Source organism: Anarhichas minor, unplaced genomic scaffold (assembly GCF_050575085.1).
Source record: "Anarhichas minor isolate MPS153535 unplaced genomic scaffold, ASM5057508v1 ptg000016l, whole genome shotgun sequence".
Taxonomy (NCBI): Eukaryota; Metazoa; Chordata; class Actinopteri; order Perciformes; family Anarhichadidae; genus Anarhichas; species Anarhichas minor.
Genome location: NW_027466462.1, coordinates 3,241,335 through 3,260,047, shown reverse-complemented (window position 1 = coordinate 3,260,047; position 18,713 = coordinate 3,241,335). Strand labels below are relative to the sequence as shown.

General features: G+C 39.8%; 3 protein-coding genes across 8 annotated transcripts; all 3 read left to right on the top strand.

The window, feature by feature from the left end:
* The first annotated feature begins 829 nt into the window (after positions 1-829).
* LOC142950840 (E3 ubiquitin-protein ligase TRIM39-like) lies at positions 830-5,165 on the top strand. The gene is made up of 7 exons (XM_076092461.1): positions 830-942; positions 2,100-2,668; positions 2,844-2,939; positions 3,420-3,653; positions 3,773-3,920; positions 4,001-4,027; positions 4,109-5,165. Exons 2-7 carry the CDS (start codon positions 2,102-2,104, stop codon positions 4,684-4,686), a joined length of 1,650 nt encoding a protein of 549 aa, XP_075948576.1. The 5' UTR covers positions 830-942; positions 2,100-2,101; the 3' UTR covers positions 4,687-5,165.
* A 128-nt stretch (positions 5,166-5,293) lies between these two features.
* LOC142950837 (uncharacterized) lies at positions 5,294-11,377 on the top strand. 6 transcript variants are annotated; one of them, XM_076092457.1, is made up of 14 exons: positions 5,315-5,387; positions 6,146-6,171; positions 6,751-6,958; positions 7,110-7,211; positions 7,315-7,526; positions 7,792-7,873; positions 7,973-8,058; positions 8,360-8,441; positions 8,541-8,617; positions 8,686-8,781; positions 9,246-9,341; positions 9,441-9,612; positions 9,730-9,756; positions 10,024-11,377. In XM_076092457.1, the coding sequence occupies exons 1-14, from the start codon at positions 5,330-5,332 to the stop codon at positions 10,539-10,541; spliced, it is 1,842 nt and encodes a 613-aa protein (XP_075948572.1). In that variant the 5' UTR covers positions 5,315-5,329; the 3' UTR covers positions 10,542-11,377. The 6 variants fall into 6 exon arrangements, with proteins under 6 accessions (XP_075948574.1, XP_075948572.1, XP_075948571.1 ...); XM_076092456.1 differs by having other exon boundaries at positions 7,312-7,526; XM_076092455.1 differs by having other exon boundaries at positions 7,107-7,211.
* Positions 11,378-11,962: 585 nt separating this feature from the next.
* Positions 11,963-18,603, top strand: LOC142950839 (uncharacterized). The gene is made up of 14 exons (XM_076092460.1): positions 11,963-12,243; positions 13,634-13,873; positions 14,028-14,101; positions 14,286-14,364; positions 14,451-14,512; positions 14,617-14,704; positions 14,800-14,888; positions 15,060-15,182; positions 15,650-15,745; positions 15,830-15,933; positions 16,025-16,133; positions 16,335-16,479; positions 16,557-16,583; positions 17,295-18,603. The coding sequence occupies exons 2-14, from the start codon at positions 13,654-13,656 to the stop codon at positions 17,840-17,842; spliced, it is 1,764 nt and encodes a 587-aa protein (XP_075948575.1). The 5' UTR covers positions 11,963-12,243; positions 13,634-13,653; the 3' UTR covers positions 17,843-18,603.
* The last annotated feature ends 110 nt before the right edge of the window (positions 18,604-18,713 follow it).

The following is an 18,713-nucleotide window of genomic DNA, read 5'->3' as shown; positions in this document are numbered from 1 at the left end:
GGAGGCAAATCAAATAATCTTTGAACAGAGAAAAGCTATCTGTTCCCAGTGTTTCCAGTGTTTATGCTAAACTATGCTAAGCTAACTGCGTGTTATTCTCAACCTACTCCCGCCAGAAAGCAAATAAGCGTATTGCTTTAACAGATTCATTTGAATGCAATTCCTTGTTGAGCTGTTTAGCATAGTTTCTTTTTTTAACAATAATGATGTGCACTTAAAACAATGATATGAACAGATTTAAAGGAACAGTAAACCTCAGGAACTACAATAAATGCTTAAGTCCAGTAATTCAAATAAAAAGCTCAATTGCCAATAACTCATTGAGAATATATTGTGTGGATGTAACTTAAGCCTGAGTGGATGATGTGATTTATTTTAAGGATAATGTGAGCTTCCATGCCGGGCAGTATTTCAGTGTTTAAATGTATTTTTGTTTCTGTCCTTTTTTTAATAAAATGTCAAAACCCAAAACACTGTATTCGTGCTGAACAATAAAGTGCATTTAAGTAAAAACAACACAAATCATACTTTTTTGGTTTTGGTGGAGTTACACTTTGGCCTCAAATACTTTGATCCCTTTCAGTCAACCAGTCCAACATTGAGTAATAGACAGAGTTGTACACACAAAACCTCATTTCGTCCCAGCGAAACCTTTTGGGAAGTCAATATTGGATGTGTGTGAACTTGTTCAACATGCAACACACCCTTCCGCCTACAGACAGGTGATTTGGTTACACATTTGCCTTTGCACACGCCTCTTTGAAAACAGGAATTGACTGCCAGATCTTTTGAACAGAAATGAAACTTAACAGAGGGAGGCTGGCCCGAGGAAGGAAACGCGCACACACACACGCACACACACACACACACACACACACACACACAGAGAGAGAGACACGAGAGTGGAGACAGAAAGAGACACGGACCATAATTAGCTGAAAGGTAACATCACACTCCACTCCATCGTATTACTTTCTTTAAAATGTTTCTCTTTTAAAGTGACAAACAGAAACATTTACGGCTTTAACCTTTTGTTTTGATTGTTTTTTCCGGGTATTATTTAAATATTGTACAATGTAATGCACTTGTAATGTGCCTGTGGTTATTTTGACAGGGATACTTATGATTACACTCGTGGTTTGTTCATCGCGCAAGTCCGAACACCTTAGTAGTTTTCTGCTAATGGGATCTAACACACACACTCACGGCTGGTTACCTTGATAAAATGCCAATGGGATTTTCCCACTCCATTTTGGATTATGGCAGAAAATAAGCTCTGTGGCAAACAGATGTTTAAGATACTATCACGTTTTGTTATGTAAAGTCATCTTCACAAATGAACACCACATGAACACCACTTTTAGGATTTTTAAAGCCTGACTTCAATCGGCAAAGTAAAAAGTTTTCCATAACACGGGAGCGAGTACGAACAACGAGGCTGTAAAGGCGGACTGTTTGTTTTGATGCCGCTTTGTAGTCTCATTTAGCCTCTTGTTAGCAACCACCTTTTGTACAACATTGAAAAGTGTAAAACTAGAAGGGTAGTTGCTTTTATATTATAGAACAAGATATTAAAATCTGATAAGATTGTGTTAACCACAGACCTTATTTCAGGCATCGAGCCAAAAAAAACAACCTTGACTTGCAAAAATGCTAACTAATTTCTGTGATTAAGGAGTCATTCCTGCAGAACTTTATCAATAGCTGAGAAATAACAAATTCTTCCTCTCGTGAATAAGAAGTTGAATTGAGCAATAATCTCAATGTTGCCCAAACTTACTTGGCCTGGTATAACCAGTAGTTTCGGGGAAATAATGTCAGCTTATGTTACCTTTGTACTCCTGTGGAGTTGACGTTAGACCATAGAATCTACTCTATGACTGACTCTACTCGTGCTATTGTTAAACTTTAGTCATTTACACGTATGCTGTAATGGTCACCGCCCACTGTTTGACAAAAGTTACATTGTCTCCTTGCTTTAAGTAATCAGTTATTCTTCAAATATTTGTATAACACGATGCAAAGCAAAAAACAACATAATAATAATAAGACCTATTACATTTCCAAGTGAGTAACCTCATGATGCTCTCTTTAAGCAGACATGGCCTCCGCTCAAGCGTCACCCTGCAAGCCCAACTCACTGGAGAAGCAACTGATATGCTCCATCTGCATGGATTCATTTGTGGATCCTGTCACTACAGCTTGTGGCCACTCCTTTTGTTATACATGTCTGGACCGCACCTGTAAATACACTGAAAAGAGGTGCCCCCTATGCAAGGAGGATCTGACGAAAACCCCACATGTTAACATCGTCCTGAGAAACATTATCGAACAGATGAATAAGAAAGACCCTGATGAGTACACTGGGGCTACCGACCAAGTGGCCTGTGATATTTGCACAGAGAGAAAGCTGAAGGCTAAGAAGTCCTGTCTTGTGTGTCTTGCCTCATATTGTTTGCCACACCTCGAGAACCATTCCTCAACTAAAAGGTTGAAGGGCCACAAATTGGTGGAACCTGTGAAAAACCTGGATGATAGAGCCTGCTTGAAGCACGGACGCCCCTTGGAGCTGTACAGCAGGAAGACGGAGAGGTGCATTTGTGCACTTTGCATTGAAGAAGGTCAGGAGGAGATTGTTTCTACTGAAGACGAATGGGACAAGAAGAAGGTGAATTAACATATGGAAGGCTCTATATGTTTGTGATTTGAGTATTGATAGCATTGTGTATTTACTTAAATATATCATGGTTGATAGAGTGGCAAACACACCAAAATGAGGTACACATATGGTGAGACGGGGGTTTGAAGTTTGAATACTGACTTGCCTTTTTTGTTTACAACAGGCCAAGCTTGACAGCACAAAGACAGAGTTAAAAGAGAAAATTCTGAAGAGAAAAACACGGATGGACGAGATTGATACGTCTCTAAAGAACTGCAAGGTGAGCTCCAAGACATAGGTTACTGGGCCTGGGTCGACCTGGATTGCAAAAAAACAATCAGACCTGTCCATCAAAACTGTCCGAGCAAGTTGCCAAACAGTATGTTAAATAGAACAACGAATTAGTATTTAAGAGTGTCTCACACGAACACAGACTATATAAGAAATGGACGTAGTCACCATGACGTCCCCCATTGGTTTGTGGACTGCAGTTTTGAAGCCTCGAGTTCGGCCTTTTGGCCGACGTCATCTTGGCTTTTTGCAACCAGAAGTACAACCGAATGCTGAAAAGGACATTTTCAGGCAACCAAAATACTACAATTAACTTTCATGAACTGAAAACACTGTAAATTTAAATTTAGATTGAGTCAAATTGTGACGAGTGTTGTGTTGTCAACATCAAAGAGCAGTTTATAAAAGAGAAAAAAGGAGGTCAAATACCAATGCTTGCCCTAACCCTTTAACCCTAACCTATTTTCAGGACCAGCTGGAGACTGAGTGGTGGGATATTGACAATGTGTTCACAGCTGTTTCTGCCATTGTGGAGGAAGCCCGAGCGACAGCTCTTAAGCCACTGGATGAGAGGAGAGAAGATGTGCAGAAAGAGGCAAAAAGCATCAAAGAGGATTTGGAAGCTGAGATCAACAGTCTTGAGAAAACCATCTCTGAGCTGGACAACATATCTGCGCTTGAGGATCACATCCTTTTCCTTCAGGTAAGAGAAACGTGTATAACAGATGAAGACAAGCTGTGTCTGTTGAAGAGCTGCACACAACAGTCCAGCTACTTGTGGCTTGTATGATTAGATCTCCTCTTTCTTTCTCCCTTCTTCAGGAGTACCCATGTCTTCAAAAGCTGGACAACCTCAAAGACTCAACAGGGGTAGAGCTCGACACATCACTGTCTTTTGGCACCTTGAGAAAAACCACAACAACCATGTTGGAACAAATTCAACAGAGACTTGAGGAGCTGACCTCCACTGGTAGGAATTCATTCATGCTGGTAAATGTTAAAAGCTTGAATGTCGCCTTATTGTTCTAAGACTTTTTCTTCACTTCACAGAACTTCAGAGACTTCCAAAGTTTAAAGGTACGTGATTCCATTTTTTACTTCCAAGAAGCAGACTTTTGTGTTCAGATCTTTTGTTGATTTTAACTTTGTGATTAATAGTGGACGTGAAGCTGGACCCAACCACCGCTCACCGGCAGCTTGTTGTCTCTGACGATGGGAAGGAAGTGAGAGACGAAGGGGAGGACCAGGAAGTAGATGACGCTCCGGAGAGGTTTGATCTGTTTGCGAGCATCCTGGGGCTCGACACGTTGTCCTCTGGGAAGTCATTCTGGGAGGTGGAGGTCGGCAACAAGACAGGGTGGGACCTGGGTGTGGCGAGAAGCGACGCAAACCGCAAGGGGAGTCTCTCGCTGAACCCAGATAACGGTTACTGGGTCATCGTACATTATGAGGAGGAAAAGTACGCAGCTATGACGGCGCCGCCAGTTGGTCTTTCCCTGAAAGAGAAACCTGAGAAGGTCGGGGTGTTTGTGGACACAGAGAAAGGTCTCGTGTCCTTCTACGATATGACGGCTAAATCTCACATCTACTCGTTTACGAAGGGTTCGTTCAGTGACGACCTCAGTGACGACCTCCTGCCATATTTCAGTCCACATGTAAAAAAAGATGAGGAGAACGCCGATCCTTTGATTATTTCTGCTTACAATGATTGTAAGCCGGACATGGACATGTCATGAAGAGTGTGTGGGCAGTCGGAACATGTTTTTTTAGAATGTGGAGTGGGAATTTGTGGGGAAACCTGTCCTTTGTGGCTAGATACAATATATCTTGTGTACTGACTTACTTCAGGTTAAAGTGTTGACCAGAAATACACCAACAACCGTTTAAAATGTCTATAATGGAAGTTAAAAATGTCTGTTTTCTATGGTTATGGAAAAAATGAAAGTCTGATATACATTCAGTGGTTAAATGCATTAATGGGTTTATCCTTATTTTTATCCAACCTTCTATGAACTTGATAAATATAAGACTTATTAGACTTCTTCACCAACAATGTGTGAAATCGAGAGACACACGGACTTTGGGATTGTTGGTAATCTTATTATGAAGGTGATGATGGCCATATACCACTGGGCATACAGTGTAGCCTGATTATTTACTAAATGTGCTGTAATGAACTTGTTGTAATCTAAAATAAATAAATAAAAAAATCAAATTTCCTTTCTTTTCTTTTTTAAATGTCTCTGACTTACTCAATCCAACATACTGAGTTGTATTGCGCAACAGTGTGGCTGAGACACATCTGGGCGCAGAAATAGGGGGCTGTTAGCGCATTTCCTTTTTTTAAAGAAACGAAAATGAAAGAGGAATATTGCCCTCATGACAGAGAGGACAAATCCATCTCTAGTAGAAACAGAACCCAGGAGAACAACTAAAGGTAGGCAACGATACATGTTCTTATCTGATGGTCTTTCTAATGCTAAATAACATTCAGCCTCACAGCCAGATTGTAAAAAACAATTTGTTTTAGAAAATAACCGGAAACATGCAGCGACCTTATTAGCAGCCTTTACAACTCTAAACTGACTGAGCTGCTGGTCAGTGTCACGCTAATGTAATATAATGTTAATTTAGTTACAAAAAGAGCTCCAGTTCCTTTAGTTAGGTTTTTATTTGCAGAAATGCTCCCTCGCGAGGAATTGTTTTCCGGATGGGTGGATGAATGGAGACAGTTATGTGCGCTCCTTTCACGTGCTCGCTTAAATTAAAGTAACTTGAATCATTATATAAATCAATTTACCATTTTACATACGAAGAAACAGCCAGTATATTAAATTAAGTATCATTTCCGTAAAGGTTCTCAAAACATAAAAAAAAGCTTTAAGTCAGGGGAACATGTACAACTTGTAAGGTTCCATTAAGAAGAGAGTACACAACATTATCTTAGTTTATAATGTCATATTTTTCTTATAATGTTATAACTCAGTATATTATGCACAAAACTGTTCATGCTTTTCTTACACTATGTGCTGATTATTATTACATCATGGGCTTTTATTCCATTTACATTATGACCAGTCTTTACATTATTAGAGCTACATATAATATACTTATTATAACTACAGCTGACTGGTATATTTAATCACAATGTTTTTATTCCAGGGGACATCATTTAATGTTTTTTTTTTTTTAAAGACAAACAGGTCGATTTCCTGGATGAGGTATAGAGGTGCTGGGGCAGTTGCAGTCAGCACACGATGTAATGAAAGTCTTTAAAGTAATTGAGAACAGAACAGGACCTGCATCATCATGACTCAGCAGTAAATTAGGATGACTCAAAAAAACCAAACATCCAGATCAGGGAATGTTTAGCTATTTTATTCCCCCAAGACGAAAAGTAATTTCCTTGTTAAAGTGACTTAAGTTTTCACCAGTATATCATTTAGATAAAAAGACCTGTATTTATGAGGTGAGCTTTCTAATATTGCTCTGCTTTTATAATGTGTTGGACAACAAAAACAACTCTAAAGGTATTTAGTTTACATAGAACATGTTTGTCATTTTATTTATTCATACATGACTTGAAAACAGTCGTTTCGTTGATTGCCAATTAAACAATTTTAATAATATATTTCAAATATTCTGTATTCTCCATATTAACAGTAAGATGTGTGGTAATATGTTTTATACAGAAATGAGCCTCCGACACTATTGGTCACTGTCACTGTTACATAACAGCAGAATGCATGAGAAAGAAATCCCATCTCTGATGGTTTAAAATGTGTGTTTAACTTCCACAGATACTCAACACATTAGACATGAGCCTCCAGGAATGTCACTGCGGCTGGTCCAAAGTAACGACCTACAAGGGCCTGAGGATCCACCAGGGGAGCATGGGATGCACGGCGAGGGGGCAGAAGGGTGAACAGTACGGACAGCCGTATGTGGGGGGACACGCAGACTATCAAAAGGACTTCAACCTGGATGTCTACACCCCTATCAAGAACAGTGAGTTTTGCACTGATTTCAGAGTACACATTTAGTTCATTCCAGTGCACTCCAAAAGAAAAGAAAAAGTGTTTTTTTCCCACCCAAAATCTTCCAAAAATGGATGTGATCAAAACTAAATCTTGAATTGCATCTCAAACATACACAGCAGACTACTCTTCAGATGTGAGCCTCCAGGAACAACCGTACGTGGGGGGACTCGCAGACTATCAAAAGGACTTTCATCAGGATGTTTACACCCCTATCAAGAACGGTGAGTTTTGCACTGATTCCAGAGTACACATTTTGTTCATTCCCTCCCAAAATCTTCCAAAAATGAATGTGATCAAAATTAAATCTTCAAACATACACAGCAGACTACTATTCAGACGTGAGCCACCAGGAATGTCACTGCGGCTGGTCCAAAGTAACGACCTACCAGGTCCTGAGGACCCACCAGTGGAAGATGGGATGCACGCCGAACGGAAAGAGGACCCAGGAGGAAGAGCAGTGGGTCTGGAAAAATCGGTTGGAAGAAGTGGATCAATTGAAACATCAGCCAGCGACGACAGTGACCTTCAAGAAGCAGGTATATCAGTGCTGCAGATTGCAAGAGGGAGGTTTAGGGAAACCAGTCAACGTTCAGATGGGAAAGTCGTAATTTAAGCCGTGCTCTGCTTTGTGCGGACATTCGCGTTGCATTTGCTTCAATACTTTAATTTATGACCAAATGCTTAAAAAACAAAACAATGACATATCTGTTACCACCTGTAAAATGAACAGCTGCCACTGTTATTTGGACCTTGATGTAAGTAAGTTCAACTTACTTTCAACTTTCCATCTGATCCTGACAGAGAGAGCCATTGTCACCGAGGCCCAGCAGCCCTACCACCGCCGCAGAAATAATGACAAAAATCAAGCTGGAAAAAAACCCACGTATGTACAATATTGTTGTTCAGGCGATACAATATTTTGCACAACGATCTGAAAAATAAGGAAGCTTGGATAGAGAATGATTATGTACTCTCACGATAGTTCCTTCACCTCCGCGGCACTCTTCCCAATCGAACACAATCACAAAGTTAATCCGTCAGCTGCAGGATTCCTGCGCTGGTGTGCAGGTAAGGCAGATGGTTTTTTATGTGGGAGAATTCTCTGACTGTGAAAATATGCTCCATCTATAAACATAAACAATTGCAGTTTAATGGTTGAGTGTTTTAGAAAAAAAAACAATGACATTCCCATCAGCCTCATCTGTTTCCAGTTAGTCAGCAAATGTTAGCGTGCTAGCACACTAAACTAGAATGGTTACCATGACATATCTGTTTAATAAATGTTATTGACCACCTGTAAAATGAACAGCTGCCACGGTTATTTAACGTAAGTAAGTTAAACTTTCAACTTTCCATCTTATCCTGACAGAGAGAGCCATTGTCACCGAGGCCCAGCAGCCCTACCACCGACGCAGAAATAACCAGAAAAATCAAGCTGGAAAACAAACCACGTATGTACAATGTTGTTGTTCAGGCGATACAATAGTTTGCACAACATTCTGAAAAATAAGGAAGCTGAGATCAAGAATGATTATGTTCTCTCACGATAGTTCCTGCACCTCGGTCCCAAACGGGCACAATCCCAAAGTTAAGCCGTCAGCTGCAGGATTCCTGCGCTGGTGTGCAGGTAAGGCAGATTGTTTTGTGGGATGATTCAGTGCAGATGGAATTTAAATCTTCTTCTCTTTCTTTCAGGGGCATAGATTGGTCAGGGAGCGTCCAACTGTTCCACCTCGGCCAGAAGTAGTGCGACCTCGGGAGAACGACAGGAGGGCTCAAACATTATCAGAGGTAGTTAACAATATATCACGTTTTAGACACAGATATGTAGCTATTCAATCTTTTTTTTTTCTTTGCTTAACATTTTTCAGATTGTGAAATGCATCGCTATTTAAATAGGCAAATTACTTCAATCATTATTGTATTATTACTGAGTGCTCGATGCTTGATGTCTGTCAGGTGTAGAGTTTTGTCAGTGAAGCTATTAGCCCAGAAGCTTACAGCTATTAGAGCCGTGTTGTCAAAAGTCCATCCAAAGGGGCGGCCCTATGGGTTTATTGTTTAGTTTTAATAGTCAATTTTCTAAAATGACTATTAAGAACTGTTAAACCACAGACAGAAATACTTGAAATTCATTCTTTAATATGTTCAAACCAAGCTGTCTCCTGCTTTATATTTGGTGAGTACTTGAATGATTGAATGGCTGCCTGGACATAAGTGCTTAAAGCTTTTTTTTTGGGGTAAAATATTTCAAGGTGAGGCAAGACAGAAACAGAGTTGACATGAAGCAGGAAATCCAGATGAGAGAACAAAAGGTGGCTCAAGCCAGATCATCTGTAAAAGCCCGTGAGGTGAGCTGCGGCATTTTGAACTTATTAGTTTTGTATTTTTGTAAATTCTCCCAAAATAGGATTGAACACCAAAGCGCTGCGTTTTGTTTTTGTTTTTAGGGCAAGTTGGAAGCTGAGTGGCTGGAGATCAACAGTATGTTCTCGGAGGTGGTGAGAGTTGCGGAGGATGCCAAGCGGAAGTCCCTCAACCGTTCGTTCTCCAAGCTGAGAACTACAACGTCAACCATGATGAAAGAAATTCAACAGAAACTGGAGAAACTTGCAGTTATTGGTGAGTCCATAAGTTTACCCAATGTCTAATTTTATTACATTTGTATTGCGTTCAAATACTTTCAATTTATCGTCATTAATTAACTAACAAAATTATGTATTTTTTTCCCCCAAACAGAACTTGAATGGATTTCCAATTTTGCAGGTGCGTGTTTAGAATTGTATAAAAATTGTTTTGGATTTGATTGTTGACCAAATGGCTTTCTATCCAAGGGTACTGGGCTAAGTTAACCCAGTATGTATCTGTGATATTGACCCAATTTGCAATAAAAAAAGTGCATTTAATCAATTTTAGAATATGTACAACTAAATGTGGACAAAAGGAAGAATGAATGTGCTGCAGCGGGTGCGACTCTTCTGGATATTAGCAGAGCTCTGTAAGTGTTAAGTTGTTGTTTTGTCTTAACTGTAGTGGCTGTAGAGCTGGATCCAACCACCCAATACGAATGCTTCGTTTCTGCTGACGGGAAGAGACTGAGTACCAGAGGAGGGACCCAGGGAGCTCAATGGAGGTTTGGCAGCGTCCTGGGCCTCAACAGAATGACCTCTGGGAAGTCGTACTGGGAGGTTGTTGTCAGCAACAAGACCGGATGGAGTCTCGGTGTAGCGACAGGTGATGCACAATGCAAGGGGAAACTCTTGATTTGCCCAGATAACGGCTACTGGGTTGCTGAACATTCTAAAAACAAGTTCGCCGCCCTGACAAATCCGCCGGTTGGTCTTCCCCTGAAAGAGAAACCACAGAAGGTGGGAGTGTTTGTGGACTACGAGGAAGGCCTCGTGTCCTTCTACGACGTGACGGCTCAATCTCACATCTACTCGTTTACCGAGTGTGCGTTCACTGAAGGGATCTACCCCTTTTTCATTGTGCATGTTATTGAAGATGGAAGCGCTGACCCTCTGATAATCTCAACAGTGAAACGCCAGTAATTATGTGTGTTATTCGGAGGGTGGGTCAAGCTCCAAAAACGATGGATCCTACATTTCCCAAAATGCAGCTGAATAGTGTCTTTTTTAAGGCCCGACTTGCTCGGTAAACGCCTGCCTTTCAAACGACGTCATGAGCGATATTTTTCAGACCGTGTGAAGCTCACTCCAGAGCCATAGATGACATTATACATTATGGGTTGTTCACAGGTTCAGTAGTATTAAGTAATGATGCACTTAATGTGGTTTTGGTTGATGTAATGCAAAAGACTGATATATTTTTCTACGTTTGATTAAAAAGATATTTTTGTACAAATAAGGTTTCTGTATAATCAGCAACGTGTTTCTTTATTAGAATGCATGTTAGCTCCCTAATCTATAAAGGCTATCAGAGTACACAGACCACAACTACTGTACAAACATGGCGGTCGGCTCCTTGAAGAGAACGAAAACAAACTTGATATTATATTTCATTCCTGCCAATAGATCGTCCTAAACGCGACACAGAGTGAGACTATGTAACTTTTGAGAAAATACAGAATACCATGTTCCTCTTACAAATTAAAAAAATAATTCACAAGCAATCAAACGCACCGTTGCTTTTCCTGCTACGGCTTTACTTTGCTTTACTTACTGCTGAGCTACATTTCAAACAGAACTGTTCAACAAAAGTTACAGAGCCTTGCTAAAGATCTACCCTATAAAACCCTATAAATAATGTTTTAAGTGTTTATATCAAGTGCTTTGATGTTCATTTCATGAATGGGTAGATATTGATTTATAGTGCTTGAGTTCTCTCACTTCCTACGGCTCATTATTATTAAACACCTTCACTCTGACCTCTGACCCCCGCCTTTCCTTGTCTCGGTTGCTTGTCATGAAGGTGGAAAGAGAAGCCTTCTGTTACACTCATTTAAATGGAGGATTGTAGTATATTTACGTCACTAAAGTATAGTTTTGATGTACTTGTACCTTATGTGAGTATTTCCATTTTATGCTACTTTATTCACTACGATTTGGAGGCCAATATCTTACTTTTTTACAAAACTACATTATTTGATAACTTGAGTTACTTTGCACATTCAGACTGTTAATACATAATATACAATCACGTAATTAAAAAAACTAAATCGAAGATTTACACGCACACACACATATATATATATATATACACACACAAAACTTGTTTTAGATTAAGCTGTGACAATGCATCATAAATACACAGTAGTACAATATGTATTTTTCAGAAATGAGACATTTTGTATGAGTACTCTGACCTTTGGTACTTTAAGTATAATTTGATGCTTTTATTTTGAATGCAGGACTTTTACTTGTAACAGAGATCTGATCAAAATCTGATTACTCATGAACGCCATACATGTTACTGTATGCTGGGGTAAGAATATGACCCATTGATACTTTATATATTCCAATGCTCAGAGGAATGAACAGTCAATACAAACACTAAGAGATTATTTATGTTTCTACACTATGAATTGTTAAATTAACATTTTTTAAATGATAATTTGAAATGATGTAAACACAACAGAGTTAGATCACGTTGCTCAATGACACGACGCTCCGTAAAAGGAAATCCTTTAGGATCGATTTGGCTGAAATGAAAGTGAAACAGTTGAGGAATGACAGAGAAGAAGAGAGACGGATCACTCAGAGCCAGAGGAGCGTCCAGGTCAGACAGCGCGAGGTAAGCTGCTGCTGATTCTTGTTATTTTTTATGTAACATCGTTTGTGACGTGTACCTGAACTATGATGCAATAACACAAAAACACACATGTTATATATGCTCTGTGACTACGCTCCTGTTTGACCAAAAATATGTTTGTTGAAAAAGGAAATACTGTTAAAAAGGTTTATACCTTCAAGGAAAGCGATTTGACTTTTAAAGTGTGTTTTGTTATTAGGCCAGTTTATTTAATTATACAAATATAAATGTTTTGAGCGATTTCCCGTAAAGTCTTCAGCTCCCCATGCTGCGTAAACCTACATGTTGGCAGTGCACTAAGCATTAAACAGGGAGAGCAACGGTCTGTGGTGAACCGCAGGTTTCAGGGCGTGTACAAAACACACGGAAAAGTTGTTTGCTGTTCGTCAGCTGTTACAGGGAAATAGATAGTTATCGATGATGGAAGTTATATTTAGACCTTGTTCTACCGCCGGAGTAAATATATTAACTACATTTTATATAGTCGAAAATATTCTATAAATTCTATTAAGTGTTTCTAATTGGTTTAATGTTATGCATTGCCAAACTTTTTGCGAACTTAGAACACAATTATATATATATATATATATATATATATATATATATATATATATATATATATATATATATAATCTCATGGTGGTATTCTATGCGGTATTGTATTGTTGTATTATTTATTGATATTCCATAAAAAACAGTTTTACTCACATGTAACACTATATATATTGTTTATTTTAAATGTGTACTATTTTTACTATTTTTTACTAATAGTACTATTTGTACTATTATGCTTGATTAAAGTAATTATACTAATCTGTAATAAATAATCCCAGATATACTGTATGGGTGCCACTTAGGTTTACCTTCAGTTTATCTCTGCATGTTTGTTTGTTTTCATTCATCTGTATCTTCCTCTCTGCTCTTCTTCCTCTGCTGCTGTCAGCAACATTTCCCCCCTTGTATCAAAGAAGTTCATCTCATTTTATTTTTATGATTTATTCCACTGATTCAATCCCGTTTAAAGAAAAACTCCACACGACACTGACAAGGTTCAGAAGTTATCCACATCTACCTTTCTGCATTCAGAATTCATTTCCTGGTTGTGTCTGGCTGTGTGTATTTTACAGCAGGAAGTAGGTGATACTGCACAATTACTCTAGAGCGCTGCTAGAGGGCGACTAATCACTGCCTTACACATCCAGGCTGCAGACAGTTCAGTCTGACATCAAATAAACAATCACTGACATGAAAGTTACAAAAACAACTTAGTCAGACATTCAGTAGATCTAACATAAAAAGATACTTATCACATCAGCATTAACATCTACACAAATATGATTCACCTAATTAACCTTTTGTGGGACTTCTGCAGACAAACTCAATACGTCAGACATGAGCATCCAGATTTGCCACTGCGGTTGGTCCAAAGTGACAACATACCATGGCCTGAGGACTCACCAGGGGAAGATGGGATGCACACCCATGGGAATGGGTATCCCTGAGAGTGAACAATTCAGATTTAGCAGTTACCATCCTCAACTAACCTACAAGGGACCTCCCATAAAAGTTGAAGAGCCTTTGATGAATATCTTCACCCCTCCTTTCAAATCCGGTGAGTGGTTACACATCCGTGGTCTCTAGTTACGCATGTTTATCACTGATGTCTCTGATTCACCTGCTGCAAATGCAGCAAATAATAGGAGTGACAGTAAGAGTTAAAGGCCGTCTCCCAAACCACTGAAAGGTTTTCTTCTTCTTATTGTCAGGGAGTCAACAGAACACCTGGATGAATCAAAATGACAGTGGACAATTTAACTGGACCACTCCAGTCAGGACTGAGGTATATCCAGACAAATATAAATTATATGTGCTAAACAACTTCAAAATCGTACAATCAATTTAGGACAAATCATGTTGTTGTCAATAATACAAAGATCGTACTGGATAATAAAAAAGGAATAGGATTCAATGCAATCAATGAAAATCAGAAACCCACTGTCCAATCTTCTTCTTCTCTCTGACAGAATGTTCCCGTGTCTCCATACCTCACCAACACAACTCTTACAGGCACAGAAGTTGAATTGATGGAGATGATCAAATCAAGTATGCATTATAATTATACTTTAGTCATAACTGGAAGTAACCCAACGCAGCTGTGTTTAACAGTGACCCATGCTCTTTTCCCACAGTGATGGGAAGACAAATCTTAGACGGAACCAACCGAGCGCTGGATTTCTCCAGTGGCGCACAGGTACGACATCCTTCTGTGAAAGCAAGGTTACAGTGTCGGGGAAAATTAATAAAGCTTTGTTGAGCGAAACCTGTCAAATCTCGTCTCCCGCCTTTCTCTGACAGCCGTCGCTGAGGCCGGTGTCGCAGATCTTCAGCACCCAAGTCAACCCTGCAGCCGTGGAAGTCCCAGGGAAGGAAACAAACAAATCAGGTATGTTCCATGAGCGTAATTCATTCACAACAGGAAGAACATAGAGAGGATTCAAAGCAGCTTTGTTTGACGGTGACAAACTTGTTTCTCTGCAGCGTTTCAGACTCCACCGTACTACAGGTCAACGCACCAAACCATCGGCAACGCTCGTAGAGCGCTTGATTTCTCCACCAGTGCAGAGCAGGTACAGCAGATTCTCTCTATTTAAAAGAGCAAATCCAGCCTTCATCCTGTGAATCACTTAGATGGATTTGTATACACCCGTTGGATAGAAGTTGCGGTTGTAACCATGCACAATTGCATGCAGGGTTATTATCATTTGGTCCTGCTTGCACTGAGTGCTTTCATCCTTTAGGTGGGGCAACAGGTCTGGGATATTCCAACGACCACAGAACAGGAAACAGTCAGACCAAAGGAGAGAGAGCAGGAGAAGGAGAAAGAGAGGGAGAAAGAGAAGGAGGATCAGAAACTACAACAGGTACTATACTTTAAATAATACAGTGTCTAGTTTTTAGCCAAAACTAGGGTATCCAAGCTCCATTTAATTATGAAGCATAATACTTGACTTCTTTCTCTACAGGGCTATTCATGAAAGTAGTCCATGAATGTTTATTACTTTACAGTCGATTGCAATTCCTCCTCTGCATTGAGGAGGTCGGTTTATGGCGTTTTGCCGTCTTGTCTTCTTGCTTCTTCACTTACGTTTCGGAGAATAATGCAACAAACAGCATTAAACGCCTTCGCTACGGTGCCCCGCTTGAGTATAAACAAAGCTTTAGTTTATTCAACTCCATTGTGTATTTTATACGTTTTAACGGCTCTAATGTCTTATTAGATTCAAACTTTAGCAGTTTCATTCAGCAATGCTGCCACTGTACTTGTGTTTGTGCACGTGGTCACTACAATGTGTGCATACTAATATAAGCATTATTTGTTTCATTCAAGGCGAGGCAAGACAGGATGAGGGCTGATTTACAGCAGAAAATTCAGACCAGAGAACAAAAGATGGCCGAAGTCAGATCATCTGTAAAAGCCTGCAAGGTGAGCTGTGGCAGATTTTTTTGCTTTGTGATTTTTGCTTATTAACGTTTCTTTAACATCCTCACTGTCCGTTACTCTTTTCAGGGCGGCCTGGACGCTGAATGGCTGGAGATCAACAACGTGTTCTCAGAGGTGATGAGAGTCGTTGAGGACACGCGGCAGAAAGCCCTCCGACCTCTGGAGAAGAGGTCGGTTTAGGGATACATCACACTGACACCACAGTTAGGAGTCATCAACGAATACAACTAACTGCTTCATGTTACTGCGTGTTACTTTTAGGAGAACGAGAGTGAAGAGAGAAGCACAAGATCTGGTCCAGAAGCTGCAAAAGGAAATTGACAAACTCAAAATGACCATCGACAAGTTGGACAAAAATCCTGACTTGCAGGTGAACCATCCAAGCTTTTAGCCTTTTAAACATTTCAGCAAGTCATTATGCTTTTACTCTGCTAGATGTCAGCATCTCACAATATCTACATCTAGGGGAAGCTAAGCCAATATTCACGGTTTTGTGCTCAACAATTCTGTGTATTTTTCGACTTGTTTCGGATTTATTAAAATGGTAATATTCTCATATTTTATTACACAGGTTTCACCTCAAACAGGCCTGGGCGAAACCTGTGACTGGAAAAATGTCACTGTTGACACTTTATTCTCCTTTGGTACGCTGAGAACTATAACGTCAAACATGATGGAAGAAATTCACAAGGAACTGGATAAACTCTCTTCTGTTGGCGAGTACTGCTCAAGTTCACCAAGTTATGCATCTCATCCGTAGTCACTTGCTTTAATATGATTTCTCTTTCCACAGAACTCAAGAGGATTCCCACATTTGCAGGTGTGTGACTCAGAACATTTAATGAAAATCTACTATTTAAACAGAAAAAAACACAGTGGTAAGAGAATGATGAAAGAAAAAGCTTCAGGCATTAAGGGGCGTGAGTGCATTTGGAGATCCAATTTTAAAAGCCTCTATGGTTACATGGCCTGTTCATGAAAATAAAAAGCTCCAGGCGTACAAAGCGTATAAAAGCTCCAGGCTCAGGGGTTGTCTCGTCATTTGTCACCCTGAAGAAGACCTGGCAACGTTCAATCCCGTTGTTTTTAGTCATTTAGAAATTGTCACAAACAAGCCATGCTACCAATGAAGGCTTTCATTTAAATTCTCCCGTACTTTTGTGTTTGTTGAGCAAATAATGTTTTAACCACTGAGCACACCACCACCGCTATTTTTTTTAACACATTGACACATAGTCGTAAACAGGAAGCAAACTTCTTGCGGCCTTACGTGTTAGTCTGATGTTTTTCTTCACCGAGTCATTCTCTTTGTCACTTGAGGCTTTTGCTGGAATAACTGATTCTGTGTTTGTTCTTGGGAGGACACCACGTCACTTTGTGGTGTCTAGTAGCAGATAGGAGGTTGTTCTCTTATATTTGCTTATTTAGTTTACTAATATAACTTAAACTGCACAAGCATTAACATACAGTGTGTCTCTCACCCATATGAAGTACATCATGATTCTATTTCCATTATTCTGCTCAACTTCAGTGGATGTAAAGCTGGATCCGACCACCGCACACCCGTGTCTTGTTCTGTCCCCCGACGGGAAGACGGTGAGAGATGGAGGAAAGACCCAGAAGGTCCCTGATGCTCCACAGAGGTTTGACATGTTTGGCAGCATCCTGGGGCTCAACAGGTTGTCCTCTGGGAAGTCCTACTGGGAGGTGGAGGTCGGCAACAAGACGGGGTGGGACCTGGGTGTAGCGAGGCGCGACGCAACGCGCAAGGGGAAACTCTCGCTGAGCCCGGATAGCGGTTACTGGGCCATCGTACATTACGAGGAGGACAAGTACGCCGCTCTGACGGCGCCGCCCGCCAGCCTCTCACTGACGGGGAAACCTCAGAAGGTCGGGGTTTTTGTGGACTACGAGGAAGGTCTCGTGTCCTTCTACCATGTGACGGCCAGATCTCACATCTACTCGTTTACTGAGTGTTCGTTCAGTGACGAGGTTTTCCCATATTTTAGTCCACATCTTAAACAAAATGAGAAAAACACCCATCCTCTGATCATCTCCGCTGTGAAACGGCAGCAGTAGATGGATGAAGTGCATGTGTTACTTGTGCACTGCTAGTTACAATGCACCAGGAGATTGGGTGGACAGTAACATTTTACTGTTACATGACGTTTCACCAGCAAAGGGTTTGAATTGGGTTTTTTGGCCTGATCATCTGAGGTGTTGGGGGATTTATTTCCTGTCCAAGTTTAGACTTTTCTTCTTCTTTTTAAACAGGGCATTTTTTTATTCAAACATTAATGAAGAGATAATGAGTTTTTTTGTGAGTGAGTTTTGCAAAAATGTATATAAAATTAGTTTTTGAAACAACTAAAGATTCTATATTTTACATATTTTATACTTAAGGATGAAAAGTATAAAAAATAGACTGTAAAAGAAATGTTACAAATAAAAGTCCTGCATTGAGAATGTTACTCTAGTAAAAGTATAAAAGTATAATCAGGAACATTTAAGTACTCAATGGAGAAAAATGTTATTATTATCATGCAATAAAGTAAAAGCAGGATTTTACTGCTGTGGTTGGTTGAGGTGGAGATTATTTTTTTTACTATTTACGATCAAAGTGCAACTCGTGATTATTTTCATCATGGATTAATCCACTGATTATTATAAACATTCTGAGAACAGTGAGAAACTGAGCCCCATTTACTCAGAGCCGCATTTGGTGAAAGCTTCCTTTTTTTCTCTGTACATTCTGTTAATCTGTGTCATGTTCATCTGTTCAACCATTGGTCTTATCATGTGGTTTCTGTTATTGATATTAAATGACTTCTGCTTTGGTCCGATTGAGTCGGTCTCTAAATATGTCAATTCGCTGGTGAAATACAAGTTGAATCAGAGTGTTTCATATGTTTCAAGTTTTAATCTAACCTGTTAAAATCACATTAATAGC